At 41.4% G+C, this 15,601-nt stretch overlaps 1 protein-coding gene across 1 annotated transcript in view; it reads left to right on the forward strand.

Annotated features, from left to right (window-relative positions):
• Positions 1-14,757: 14,757 nt before the first annotated feature.
• Positions 14,758-15,601, forward strand: part of mast4 (microtubule associated serine/threonine kinase family member 4) — an 84,174-nt gene continuing 83,330 nt past the window's right edge. The window contains 1 exon segment of the mRNA XM_034238854.1: positions 14,758-14,970. Within this exon segment, the coding sequence (XP_034094745.1) occupies positions 14,758-14,970 (213 nt within the window).

Here is a 15,601-nt window from a genome sequence, read left to right on the forward strand (position 1 = left end):
GCTAAATGATGCACTGTGTGCTAATAGAACCGTCCTTAGGGCAGCAGAGCGGAAACGGTGGAAATCCAAACACCGTGACGACCTCCTAACCTATCAAGCTCTCCTCTCCTCTTTCTCTGCTTCGATCTCTCAGGCAAAAAGCACTTTCTTTCAAGATAAGATCCAATCTTCCTATTCCAATCCTAAAAAACTATTCTCCATCTTCTCCACCCTCTTGGACCCTCCAAAAGCCCCTCCCCCCTCCTCACTTCTGTCAAGCGACTTTGTTACCCACTTTGAAAAAAAGGTTGATGATATTCGCACTTCTTTTTCTGACTCACCTTTACTCACCGCTGGGTCACCAGACCCTCCTTCCACCAACACACTAACCTCCTTTTCCCCTCTCTCTCCAAGTGAGGTTCTTACCCTCATTACCTCTGCCCCGCCCTACCACCTGTCCTCTGGACCCTATCCCTTCAAACCTCCTTCAGACTATCGCTCCTGATATTCTACCGTTTCTCACCCACTTCATCAACACTTCTCTAACTTCTGGTCACTTTCCAAACAGTCTCAAGGAGGCAAGAGTAAACCCTCTCCTAAAGAAACCCACTCTCAACCCGTCAGATGTTATAAACTACAGGCCTGTCTCTCTCCTCCCGTTCCTGTCTAAATCACTTGAACGCGCTGTCTTTAAACAACTCTCCTGTTATCTCAATCAGAACAACCTTCTGGATCCGCACCAGTCTGGTTTCAAGGCAGGTCACTCCACAGAAACTGCTCTCATTGCTGTCACGGAAGAACTGCACACTGCCAAAACTGCATCCCTCTCCTCAGTCATCATCCTGTTGGACCTGTCTGCTGCATTCGACACGGTGAATCATCAGATCCTCCTTCGCACTCTCCAAAAACTTGGAGTTTCAGGCTCAGCACTTTCCCTCCTCACCTCATACCTGAAAGACCGTACCTACAGGGTGACTTGGAGAGGGTCTGAGTGCGACCCTTGTCAATTAACTACAGGGGTCCCTCAGGGCTCTGTTCTTGGTCCCCTCCTCTTCTTCCTGTACACAAACTCGCTCGGATCAGTCATTAGCCCGCATGGTTTTTCTTACCACTGCTACGCTGACGACACCCAATTAATTCTGTCCTTTCCCCGCTCAGAGACCCAGGTCGTCGCACGCATCTCTGCTTGTCTAGCTGACATCTCTCAGTGGATGTCTGCTCATCACCTCAAGCTCAACCTTGACAAGACTGAGCTGCTCTTCCTTCCGGGAAAAGATTGTCCCACTCTTGACCTAACCTAATCAACATCGGCACCTCAGTTGTTTCCCCGACTCAGACTGCAAGGAATCTGGGTGTGACCCTAGATAACAACCTGTCCTTCACTGCAAACATCGCTGCTACAACCCGTTGCTGCAGATACACGCTAGGGGTGCACCGAATGGGAAATTCTTGGCCGAAACCGATACCGAAAATAGGAAACAGTTGGCCGAAAACCGAATGCCGAAAGGCCGAAAATGATTAATAGAAATATATATATATAATGTATACATTTTTTACCAATGTTGTTCAGCTACCTGATTATGGAAATAGACATGATTATGGCAAAACTTCACTTAAATAATAATCACTATTATGGGTCCATAAAACATTTATTCAGCACTTTTGAATGCATACAGTACATTTATATATGTCATGTATTATTGCTAAAAAACATTATATCGCAGTCTTAGTGTCGCCAACTCGTTTCTAATATGCAAAGACAACAAATGCGTCTATGATGTATTTTCGATCAGACGAGATCTCTCTCCCCCGTCTGTGTGCGAGGGGGCGGGGCAGTTTACACACACGCAGCTGCTACATGCAGCGGAGCACACTGCGGAGATGGCGGAGAGAACGCGCTCCGAGGTGTGGTTAAACTTTACCCGTCTCGATGTGGAGAATACTTGTTACCATAAGTGCAATAAGAGTTTAGCATGTAAGCACGAGCAATTTGTCTAAACATTTAGCAAAAGTGCACCGCATGCAGACGGAGGAATGTACCGGGTTCGACCGTCTTTCTAGCAGCTCTGTAGCTCCATCACGAGTAACGTTTCCACGTCAGGTGTTATGTATGCTAGCAGCAACACACGGAGTTAACTACATTATACAAACATGGGTTAATGATTAGAGGAAACTGAGTTATTTAGTTTGTTAAAATTTCAGCTATTCTGTTTACAGTCTGTCATCAGATTATTTAATACGATTTGTTAAAGGCTCAGGGCAATCTCGATGACAAAGGTCAATGTTCCCCCCCCTGTGAGCTAGCCGCGAGCATGGTCGCCGCGTCTTTATTACGTCATCACAACAACACGTTAGGTTACCAACGTAAGCCTGTTCTGACATTCGGTGATATTTTTTCGGTGCAAAAACCCTTTCGGCCGAAAGCCGAAAGGGCCTTTTTAACCATTTTCGGCCGATAATTTTCGGTGGCCGAATATTCGGTGCATCCCTAATACACGCTTTACAACATCAGGAAGATACGTCCCCAGCTGACACAGAAAGCGACTCAGGTTCTGGTCCAGGCTCTCGTCATCTCACGCCTAGACTACTGCAACTCCCTCCTGGCTGGTCTACCTGCATGTGCCATCCGACCTCTGCAGCTCACCCAGAATGCAGCGGCTCGTCTGGTCTTCAACCTTCCTAAATTTTCCCACACTACTCCGCTCCTCCGCTCCCTTCACTGGCTTCCGGTAACTGCTAGAATCCACTTCAAGACACTGGTACTTGCTTACCATGCTGCGAATGGATCTGGCCCTTCGTACATCCAGGACATGGTTAAACCGTACACCCCAGCGCGTGCACTACGCTCTGCATCAGCCAAATGACTCGCTGCGCCCTCGCTGCGAGGGGGACCCAAGTTCCCATCGGTGAAAACACGTGGGTTTGCTGTCCTGGCTCCAGGATGGTGGAATGAGCTCCCCATTGACATCAGGACGGCAGATAGCTTGCACATCTTCCGGCGCAAACTGAAAACTCATCTCTTTCGACTCCACTTCGAGCGATAGAACTATTAACGAAGCACTTTTATACTAATAAAGGACTGGCTTATCTAAAGCCAGTTGAGTAGCACTTGAAATGTTTTTGCTCTATGAATGAAGCCTGATGTACTTATATGATTCTGTTTTCTTCAAGTTGTATTTTGTTGGTCGAACGCACTTATTGTAAGTCGCTTTGGATAAAAGCGTCGGCTAAATGCAATGTAATGTAATGTCAGAACTTTCTCCGATTAAACAAAGATAAAACTGAGGTAATGGTTTTTGGAGCCAAGGCAGAACGTATAAAAGTTAGCGCTGAGCTTCAGTCTGCAATGTTCAAAACAATAGATAAAGCCAGAAATCTAGGTGTAGTCATGGACTCTGACCTGAGTTTCAACAGTCACATTAAAACAGTTACTAAATCAGCCTACTATCACCTAAAGAATATATCTAGGATTAAAAGACTAATGTCACAGCAGGATTTGGAAAAACTTGTCCATGCTTTTATCTTCAGTAGACTCGACTACTGCAATGGTGTCTTCACGGGTCTCACTAAAAAATCTATTAGGAAGCTGCAGCTGATTCAGAACGCCGCTGCTCGAGTCCTCACTGACACTAAGAAAGTGGATCACATCACTCCTGTTCTGAAGTCTTTACACTGGCTTCCTGTGTGTCAAAGAATAGATTTCAAAAATACTGCTGCTGGTTTATAAAGCACTGAATGGTTTAGGCCCAAAATACATTTCTGACCTCCTGCTAAATTATGAACCATCCAGATCTCTCAGGTCTTCAGGGACTGGTCAGCTTTCTGTCCCCAGAGTCAGAACTAAACATGGTAAAGCAGCGTTCAGTTATTATGCTCCAAATATCTGGAACAAACTCCCAGAAACCTGCAGGTCTGCTGCAACTCTTACTACTTTTAAATCCAGGCTGAAGACTTTTCTTTTTGTCGCTGCTTTTAATTGAACTATTCATATCTTAGACTGCACTGTAACCTTTATCCATGTATTTGTTCTTTTAATGTTTCTTTTATTAGCTTTTCTTTTTAATGACTGATTTTAAATGCCATTTTCTTAATGTCTTTCATTTTTTGTAAAGCACTTTGAATTGCCTTGTGTTGAAAAGTGCTATATAAATAAACTTGCCTTGCCTTACCTCTAATCATTAACCCATGCTTGTATAATTGTGTTAACTCCGTGTGTTGCTGACGTGGACACGTTATTCGTGGATGGGGCTACAGAGCTACTAGAAAGACAGTCCAACCCGGTGCATTTCTCCGTCTGAATGTGGTGCACTTTTGCTAAATGTTTAGATAAATTGCTCGTGTTACCGCCCTTACACTATTGGCAAGGAGCATTGTCCACATCGAGACGGGTAACATTTAACCACACCTTGCCCTTGGAGCGCTTCTCTCCGCCATCCCCGCCGTGTGTTGCTGCATGTAGCAGCCGCGTGTGTGTAAACTGCCCCGCCCCCTCGCACACAGACGGGGGGAGAGAGAGATCTCGTCTCGATTGGAAAGATCGAAAATACACCGACCATAGACGCATTTGTTTGTCTTTGTGCATGTTAGAAACGAGTTGGCGACACTAAGACTGCGAGATAATGTTTGTGTAGCAATAATACATGACCTTTCTCTTTCTCAACTCGCTACTCGGAGGGAAGTCGCTGATGCTTGAAACGAACCAGATTCCGAAGCTAAGAGGCTGCTCCGCTGCGGTGTGAAGAGGAAAACCTGGTGCTTTTCAAGCTCCAGCTCCGAACCGGCCCTGAAACACCGTTGGTGTGAATGAGGTATTTTGACGCACGGCCGGACTTATCTCAGCCAATGACAGCTCTGGATATTATTTTATTAACTGCTTTCATCGCAACGCGATGTTTACAGTGAGAACAGCTGTGAGGTCCGTGCAGAAAGCAGAGCAGTGTGTATAATATATATCACTCAGTATAACAAGCAAGTTACTTCCAAAATGTAATATATTACATATTACTCTCTTTTGAAAGTAATAAGTTACATTACAATATTACTGTCTCTGAAATGTAATGAGTTACACTACTTTAGTTACTTTTGAGTTACTTTCACCAAAATAACCGCAAAATAATGGCTAGGTATTTTAAATGCTACAATGTAGTTTAGTGCAGCTCATTATACATCCAGTGAAGGGCAATGTGGTATAGCATAACAACTGTGTAGGCCCTTAAGGCTACTAACAACAACTTGTATTACACGGCTTAGTTGAATACTCGATTCTGATTGTAACTTCTTAACATGTGACACGTTGTTAATACAGCAGTACATACCACTGTCAAGGACTATAATGAAGGTTGAGAAAGGAAAAGAGGTTAAAAGACGGAGCGCTGGACGTCAGATAAATCACCAGAAGAAGGCAGCCTGTAAACACTAACAGGACACGGAATGGGCTCTGTAGTTTGTTTTAGGGCTGTGCAATTAATCGTATTTTAATCGCGATTACGATTATGGCTTGCGACGATTATGAAAACAGCATAATTGACAAAATACGATTATTTTGCTGGGTGCGCTTCACCCCTCCCTAAAAGCCCACTCGGCCACGTGGGAGTGACATGTGTTGTGAGTGTTCAGCGCGAGCGAAGATGTCAGAACAAGAGCAGCAACTCGTTAAAAAGAAGGGTAAAACTATTTGCAAGTACTTTGCCATTACATTCCACATCGCTAAAGATATGTGCCCAGTTAGCACTGTTAGCAACCAGGGCTTTAAGCAACTTGTCAACACGTTGGACAAGTGTTACGCGATGCCGTCTCGGTATTATTTCAGCAGGTCTGCGCTGCCTGCGCTATGTGACAAATGCCGTGACTACTTTGCGACCACAACTCACCTATGGTCTAGCCCAGGGGTGCCCAACCAGTCGATCGCGAGATGTGTCTAAAAATAGAACAATATTCTGTTTTATCGTTAATGTCCTGTAACATAATCTTCCTGTGCCAGAATAATGCACTTGAACGCATCAAAGCTTTGTGATTGGCCGGCGTCACCCCATGTGTCGGGGCGTGGCTGAGGGTCTTCAGTACAGGTGGCAATATCGTCACCTGCCTGCGCTCATCTCTGAAACCAGACCATGTAAACAGGCTGTTGTTTCTTGCAAAAAATCTTTAAGAGATGACATGAGCAGCCCTACCAGCATTTGTCATGGTGGCCTAAACATTTTTATTTGGTCTTAAATTGTAGTTCAACATTTATTTCCTGTTACTTCTGGACCATGACGGTTGGCCAGCCTTCAACGTTTAACTGAGTGAAATAATGAATATGTTTTACCAAAATGTTGGCTATGTTAAGGAGTTTTCAGTAGGTTGTGACAGTGGATTGCAACATATTGGATTTAATTGATTTTGGTCTAATTTATTTTTATTTATCATATTAATAATATATGTTTAGTATGGTTTTGGAAGTGCGCTCCAACATATTTGTTGATCTTGTTTATTGGTAAAATATTATTTGTTTTAAAGTTCAATAAATGGTCAATGAATAATCGTCAAAATAATCGTGATATCAATTATTGACCCAAATAATCGTGATTATGATTTTTGCCATAATCGCACAGCCCTAGTAGTATATGGCCGTGTACAGGCCCGGTTCCAGAACAAAATGACTCAGGGTGCCTCTGAGGTTACAGCAGTAGTAGGTTTACATGAGCAATAGTGGCCGGCAACAGCAAGGACAAATAGCATTCATGGTCCCCAATGAACAGATTATGGCATTTGTTATGTTTTGAAACCAAGCAAGTGAGAACATTTCAAGTAAGTTAAAGTGCAATCCTGAAATATTTCATTTAGTCCAAAGTGGACTATGGGAAAGAAAAGCACAAAAGCTTCAAAGCTGTACTGATAAAACAAATGAGAACATATTGCAAATCAAGGCACATATTATTTAAACCAGCTCATGGTTTGAAATGGCAAACATTGAAAAGCAAAAGTATTATTAAAACCATGTACTACATCATCACCTTGGTCCCATCATATACTCTGGGAAGAGAATATTTACTGTGCTTGAAAACTGGTATCACATCATCATGTGAGGTTGACTTTGTGACCTGGAGAACATTTCAGCTGCAACATTAGCTTGTTGATAAGCTTGGGATATGAGATCTTTTTGTAGCCATTCGTGGTGAAGGCATCTGTGCTATTGTATGCATTATGTTTGACCCAACATTTCTACAGGCATGGCAGAATATGAATCTATTTTCACATGAATATTCTAGCCCTTGTCTATTTTTATGCCACGAGCTGCAAAATGACCGCCTATAACCCCACTGTACAGGCGGGTACTTGTTTAGATATACCTGGGCAGGCTCTGTTTTGCCGTGGTATCCGCTGCGGGCGTAGTTTGGGGCGACGAAGACTGCTGCTCCGGGGGCGAGGGCGGCGAGTCAGGCGGGAGTGAGCTAGTGTCCACAACGGAGGGTAACGTGATGTCCCCATCCGACCTGTTGTCTGCAGTAGATGCAGTGTTGCTGGCGTTTAGTGATGGTTGCTTTAAGCATTTTCGTATAAATGATTATCCACAGATGTGTGTCACTGCTGTGGAAGCACTTTGGAAATGATGCACGCGCAGCGGAGCAGGTCACGCGCACCTGACACAATTTGTTGTTTGTATTTTTCGCTCCGTTCGCGCAAACGGAGGGGTAGTGTGAACGCGCAAACGGAGGGGTACTGTGTAGGGGTAGGGTGTAGGGGGCGGTTTGGGAATGGGCCGAACTTCACAGTCTAATCTCCCGACCTGATCTTTTTATTTTGTATTCAATCAATATATTTTTGGAAGGAATTTCTGTGCGCAAACAGCAGTAGATATATATTCATTTATTTAAAAAAAACAAAAGGGGAAAAAAAGGGCACTTTCTCTGGAGGAAGAAAAAGCCCACTTTGATGTCTATGTGTGCACGTGCCTGCTACTAACAGTTTTACTGCTGATATGAGTCCTACACTATTAGTACTATTTGCAGGAACTTGGTCATGAGAGAAGTAGGACTGAAATGAATTTTCACCTGATGATAGTGACAGAGAAACAGTCATGGGATCTTAAAAGTTTAGAAGTCTGAATCTGAATATTGTTTTTATTTGTCTCCAGTTTCCTCCCATGTTTCTTTTTCACCATATTAATTTATGTTGCGTTATTTAACATGAATGAATGACACATGTTTTGATATTCCATTTAAAAGGTGATTTTTTTACCAAGGAAAAAAAAGGAAGGGGTGAGAGGGGAAGTGAGCCAAATCTCAGTTTTCGCCTTTCACAGTCAGCCGAAATCCTGAAAGCAAAGTTTCACTTCAAGATATGAGAAGACATTGACACTGTCCATCACAAGCGCTATGTCACTGCTGGCCATTTGGGTTTAAAAATCAACAAAGAAAATACATTAAAAAGATATGAGTCCACTGACAGTGATAGGATTCAGGCAGCTTTGACTAATCGTTGAGCTATGGGGAGTGTTTTTCTTTATTATGACAGCACACTTTTATATTTGACATTTGAATGTGAGGGCTGTTTCAAACAGGTGTTATTGATTCAGAAAAAAAGGTTAGTTTCAGGAACTGGATGACCTTACATTTATGAACTTGAACTTTGAACTTCAAACCTGAATTCAGTGAGCTGTGTGTTCTTTTATGCAGGTGCAGGGCGGGTTTGTGTGTTTTCAGTGACAGAGAACACTATATTATGCACATTAACAACGCCTCGAGCAGAAGCAAAGGCCTACTGATCCTTTCCAGATCACAATAAGTGAAGAGAAAAGTTTTATATGCTGATGTTTACCGTGGTCACCATCTTAGCATGCTTAGAAAAACTGTGAAGTAGTGATTGTGACAGCAGTGTTATCTGTTTGACTCTGTGCTGCGTATTGATAATCATTAGCACACATGCAAGCTTACAATTTAAACAGTATCTGTTGGATGTCAACACTTTCTCTGCTGTTGACACATCACATCAGAACTGGCGGGTTTAATGGCTCAACACTTCAGGAGTCTATTTACTCTGTGGAGCTCGGTGTGATGGATGAGGATTATAAAGGGAGGAAGATTTGTAGGTTCACTGCCTGTGGAGTCAGACTAGAGGGCGCTGTGTGCTGTTGTCTGTAAACATGGTCTGGATAGAAATGGCTCTGAGCTTTTTTTGCCTATGTTGATATGTGTGTGCTTAAGGGATTGTGTGTAGGCAATCTAAGAATTTAAATGCTACTGTTTGTTTTTTAACCAAGGATGTAGGTTTCGTTTAAGAAGTGACACACTTTCAACAAAAGAAGACATGCCATCAGTTCACCAACATTAAAAACATGGATTATATGTAAATTGCTGCACTCCTAATGTAATAACCAACTTAATGTGTCAAGTTTGATATTTTCAGGCCCATATTATGGGTCTCAGATATATAACAATATATAAAAACATGTCTATGATGTGTTTTGCTCAAAATAACAATCAGATCAGCTCCGTTGTACCAACACATCCTCACTCCCAGGTCGGCCTATGTTGACGTTATGTCAAGTCCTGTGTCGGCTTTTTCCAACGCAAGGAGGGGGGCCTTAGCGTCCATTTTCAACGCAAGAGGGGGGCCCTTAGCGTCCATTTTCAGCCTTCCGGGATGTCCATATGCTTCTATGGACGCTCATGGAAGCACGGCATTCGTTTGTGTCGGCTGCCCTTAAAGGCAATGTGAGCGTCCATTCTCATTGGATAACGGAGAATTGTACACCCGGAAGTAAGTATTCCCCTTACTGTCGATTGATTTTACAGTGATATCTGCACTACTCATCGACTAAAAAACACCAGAGTATCCTTGTTAATTACACAACATTGATTGGTTTAAATTGTGTGCAATGCTTTTGTATTTTTCCCCTTCGATTCGGAGAAACAAATATTTCTTCGGAGTAAAGGATGGCAGAAGACACTACACTACCCAGAATCCCCAGCTATCGTTTGGACTACACCATGTGCTCTGTTTGACGTCACGTGATCTTCACATTTCTCCCTGCAGAAAAAACAAACATGGCGGAACTTCGTTTTATTCTCGGTGGAAAATGCCTATTTTAAAGTTAGTTTGGCCATTCAAATGCGTTTTGATGTCATTTGATGCGAGAAATATGAGTTGTTATTTCAGATTATGTGTGCAGTGCCCACATGATCTTTAGTTTGCTAGTTATTACGAAGATTACTTCAGGAAATTGCGTCCATAACGTTTTCATTGTTACCAAGGTGGTTGCTAGGGACGCTGCTATCGATATTATTTCTGTTATGTTGTGTAACTGTTTAATGGTGTTATCTTTATTGCTACCCCCTTCCCCGTCAATGTATAGTGTTGGTCCACAGCGCAAACATATTAGTTTAACAAAATCCGCATCTAAAGATACGTTATTTTCCCCTGTGCAATTGCAGTCTCACATCTCACAGCACATCGTCATTAACAAATACCGGAAACAGACCGAAAACATTTAAAAAAAAAAAAATAATACTTTATTCCGAGTGTGCTTGCTTTTCTCTTTGAAAGTCATCACATACCGGCATTGTAATACACGGTTCGGCTGCATTAAATATTACATATCTGCCGTAGTTCTGTATTTATAGAGCCCTGATGAGAAGACTTCTAGACAAACATGAGGAACTGAAAACGTGACGTTGATCATAAATATATCATCCATTAAATAACATCTTACATTTCTTTTCACACAATACGTCTCCTTGCAGTATCAACACTAATTCGGCTGACTTTTATATTTGATCCAATTGGTAGATAGGCTGTATTTACACCATAAAGGTGCACAGCTGATATAAAGGGACACCTAGTGGTTAAAGCATGTTATTGAATTTCATTATTTTTATTATTAGATATTAATAGGATCCCTATAAAGTATATTCATTACTCGTTATTCTCTACTAATAGTTAATTAAAGACTGTATATAATGACTATTTTGCACATCCCTTTCAAGATTTCAAGATTTTCTAAGGTTTATTGACATATCATATAGGCCTACACAACTATGGTGTAGTAGTTATGCATTGAATGAAAAACTTGGGTCGCAGGTTCCTCAATAGTGCATTACAAGACATCTATCAATATTTGTGCATATACCTCCAGCAATGTTAACTATGTTGAAGCACTTATTTTAACTGATATTATACATAATGTATTATACTCTTATAAGATGTATGTAGATATTTCATCTCCGACCTTGTCAGGTATTGAACAATCAATAAATAAAGAACACAGAATTGTTGAATATAAAACACAGAATTTGTGTGATTATACTAAATGATTTACAAATAAACACCACTGCATATTTAACTGTTACACATGCTGATGTAACGCAAATGTTCCAACTTGGGATCAATAAAGTATATATTATCTTAAGCTGATCGATGGCTACTGCCATATTTGCAAAATGTGCCTCTGAACCTTGACAAGTGCATGTTTCAGGCTTATCAATTAATGTAATGTAATGTTATCAATTAACAACAGGGGTCACACACATAAGACCAGCTGTTAAATAAAGCTCTTCTGACCTTAGCTGGCATGTGTGTAGGCCTATATATATTAATGCTGCCCATTATGGGCACAAGCAATTTTCACCCATTTATTAATTATATGTTTTAAATGTGAGTGTTTCCTATCCCCTAAACCTCCAGGGATGTACACAGTTTAATACTGGCAACTTCTTATTATGGGAAATACGAAAACGTCTTTTATAACTACAACTCCCAGTAGAGACGTGCCATAGATAGAGAACATGTTGCGAAACAGAATAGCCAGCATGTGTAGTTCTGGGGATGGGATGGGGTGGGGGAGGGGGGGACGCGGTGGACCCGTTCAAATCCAGTTTTGGACAGTCTGCCGTGCATGGTTCCATCCCATTTCAAGTGCTGTTCGAGAATCGGCGTAACCCTCGGAGCACACTCTCCAATCACAGAGCTTGAGGACTATCACGGGTTTGGCAAACAGAGCACATGGTTTAGTCCAAACGATAGCTGGGGATTCTGGGTAGTGTAGTGTCCTCTGCCATCCTTTACTCCGAAAAAATATTTGTTTCTCCGAATGGAAGGGGACAAATACAAAAGCATTGCACACAATTTAAACCAATCAATGTTGTGTAATTAACAAGGATAATCTGGTGTTTTTTAGTCGATGAGTAGTGCAGATATCACTGTCAAATCAATCGACAGTAAGAGGAATACTTACTTCCGGGTGTACAATTCTCCGTTATCCAATGAGAATGGACGCTCACATTGCCTTTAAGGGCAGCCGACACAAACGAATGCCTGCTTCCATGAGCGTCCATAGAAGCATATGGACATCCCGGAAAGCTGAAAATGGACGCTAAGGGCCCCCCCCTTGCGTTGAAAATGGACGCTAAGGCCCCCCCCCTTGCGTTGGAAAAAGCCGACACAGGACTTGACATAACGTCAACATAGGCCGACCTGGGAGTGAGGATGTGTTGCCCCCGTTTTTAGAGATTTGGGTACGGAGGAAAAGAGAGAGGGTTGTATTTCCTGACACTTTGTGAGTTCCCTGACACACTGGGGACACATATTTATGTATAAAAGACATCAAAAAGTGCATTTTGAATAATAGATCCCCTTTAAAGACAACTTTGCATGTTAACTAGAAGTGTCCTTGATTGCATTACATTTTGTTTTCAGGGCACCTCTCTTTTAGGATGACTTTGTTTCACCTGTCCATGCAGATGTGATCCAGGGGTGTCAGATAATTAAAGAAGAAAAATATAATGTAAAGAAAGCCTTTCTTATCATGACTGAGTCCCTGTAAATCTGTTTTATTATCACTTATATTCACTTTTTTATTGAAAACGGCAAAGAGCGCCCTTTCAGAGGAGACCAGGAACATTTCCTGAGCGGGATCAAGGATAGCCCCTTATCAAAAAGACACTTTCATTTTAATATGTCATTATCCGGCTTCCCAGACCGGCTGTCTTTTAGAGAGAATCATCAGTAAAGCAGTCTTCCTCTGCATACAGAACGTCCACACTGATAATAATCCCAGTGGAAATGACCCCCTTGCTCATCATGAACAGAGATCCATCAACTGTGTGACAGGATTAATGTGGTGGGAAATTTTAGAGTATTGGCAACCAGAAAGATGTTCTCTGGGTGTGGCCATCACATCATGGCTGTAGTACTGTGTAAACAACCGGCAGGAATGATACATTCACGGCTGATCTGGGGTCATCTGATTAAACTCAGGCAATTGTGTTTCCAAGTTAATCAAGATGATCAAGACGGTGAAACCACCAAACAATATTTTTCTTCCTGTGTTTTGCATTTGAATGTGTTTATGAACTCAGAGAGAACCAAACCAATCTTAAGAAATTAAGATGATTATTTGGCCAGCTATGGGTACCATTTTGTCCTCGCAGATTGAGAGTGTGTTTTAAAAAAACATACCAAATAAATCATGGAATAATAATATCCAAGTTTGGCTTCTTCTTCCTAATCCAAACACTTCTTGCTATCTGTATAAGCGTTTTTACTTTTTCATTGTACGCCAGATTAGTGTATTCATCCTGCTGGTAAAAATAGTATTTTAGGTTCCTGGAAATCCCTTAACTTGGATATTTGTGTGCACACTTCAGTGATGTGTTGCACATGTAAACTTCACATCCTGGATTCAGAAACTTGGAGACGCAGAATCAGCTTTACCTCATTGGCCAAAAATGTGTAACCATACAAGGAAATTGACTCTACTCTCAATTTACTTACACACAGTTCTAAGAAAAACATTTAAGGAAGATAAATAGGGTACAGGTACACATTAACATCTAACTGTCATTTCTACATTAACCTTGAAAACTAAATTGTGCAGAATGATAAGATTAAATATTAATGTAACAGGTGACTTACTGTAATATGCATGAAGTTGGTATTATGCACAGTATATTCATGTGCACATGTCTATAAATAGAATCAGTGTGCTAAGATGTATTTTTGACAGTGGTAATTGAAAGTGTGTGTTTACTTGAATAGGCTATGAATTGTATGATGTATAATATGTAGCGGTGGTCGAAGATGTACTCAAATAAATATTCCAATATGAAAATACAAATTGATAATTATTTAAGGTCGTATATAAAAAATCATAAAGGAAAACCTTATCCTTTTGTCTATTAGATACATTCAAAATCACTAAATTAGAGGTATGTTGTTCACTGGACATGGCAATATTGAAAGAAAATCTGAAAAGTGATATTAAAATTCCAGACATATGTAATGGTGTAAGAAGTATCATAATGAGATTTTTTGGGAAGTAGAAGAATCATTTGTGTAAAATGGTAAAATGGCAATACAGGTACGTAGAATTTGCACAGTATTGAGTAAATCTTCCTTTATTTGGTTTTGAAGCTGCTGTGATCTGATTGGTCGGCCCAGCACGTTGTGGGCGGGGTTTACTTTGTGGCTGCTGTGCATTATGAAGGCAATGACAGCATGGACTCGCGCTGCTTGGGGAGAGAAATGCTCCACAATCCAGAGGGGGAACTTTTAACTGAACTGAAGCGGGGACACCAGCCTAACGCTCACATGGATACTAAACCGGGTCGACAAGTATTTTAATATCGATATCTTTCAGCAACGTCGTGACTTTGTTTTTACTTGGTCAGTGTGGTATCCTTTTATGGGCTCAAAACGAAAATGAATTGACTGGACATATGCGTGGACAGGTTAATTAATAACTGCGCTTCGTTTTGACGTCATTATTGCTTTCAAATCGGTGATATTAGTTGATTTAAAATGGAGCAGAAACATTGTTTTTCGTGTGGAAGTGAGTCGTCGTCGTCCGGTTCAAACACCTTGTCCGAGGGGGAAGAAATGTCGCCTGTGGTGCACATCAAAGTTTCTGCAGATGATGGACACAACTCGGACTCGGAAAGTGTCCTCGAGGAAGAGGACGACGACAACGACACTCCGACAATGGATGAAGAAAGTGAAGACGAAGACGAAAAGGTAAACACGATAAAACCCCTGCATGTGTGAAGTGTGTGCTCACGTTACAAACTAGCTGTGAGAACCACAAGGTTAAATGCGACGAACCAGTAATCCTCCTAATCCATTTAACGCTTCTGAAGACCGTACTAATCTCCATGAATTTAGCTCCTGCTGTCAAAACATTTGTAAACAACAGCCTGCATCAGCTCAGTGTCTCAGCTCAGGTTTGGGTGGGTGCACATGTCATGAAGTCAGAGGAGCACATAGTCTAAGTTTAATTCATGCTCTGTGCTTTCTTGACTTCATACCTTCCATTTAAATTCACAACAAGTCATACACTTATCATTAGTCTCACTTCTTTCATACAGGATGTGAACTGATTCACTGCTCTCTGTTTTGACCATGACGAGTCCTGAGTCATTTACTCTAATGGAGGCTTGCCATATGAGTGTTTATACTTGTTTTTCATTGCCTAATAGCCCTAGTTTCTACCTGTCATACAGTAATACATTTCTGATTAAAACATATTCTATATGAGGCATGACAGTGTTTTTATAAACCTGTTTCAAAACAGAGGCCGGAAATGATGTGTGTGTTGTTGCTCAATTTGCACAACATAAACACACTTAATGAATGTATTAGAATATCC

Source organism: Gymnodraco acuticeps, unplaced genomic scaffold, assembly GCF_902827175.1.
Source record: "Gymnodraco acuticeps unplaced genomic scaffold, fGymAcu1.1, whole genome shotgun sequence".
Taxonomy (NCBI): Eukaryota; Metazoa; Chordata; class Actinopteri; order Perciformes; family Bathydraconidae; genus Gymnodraco; species Gymnodraco acuticeps.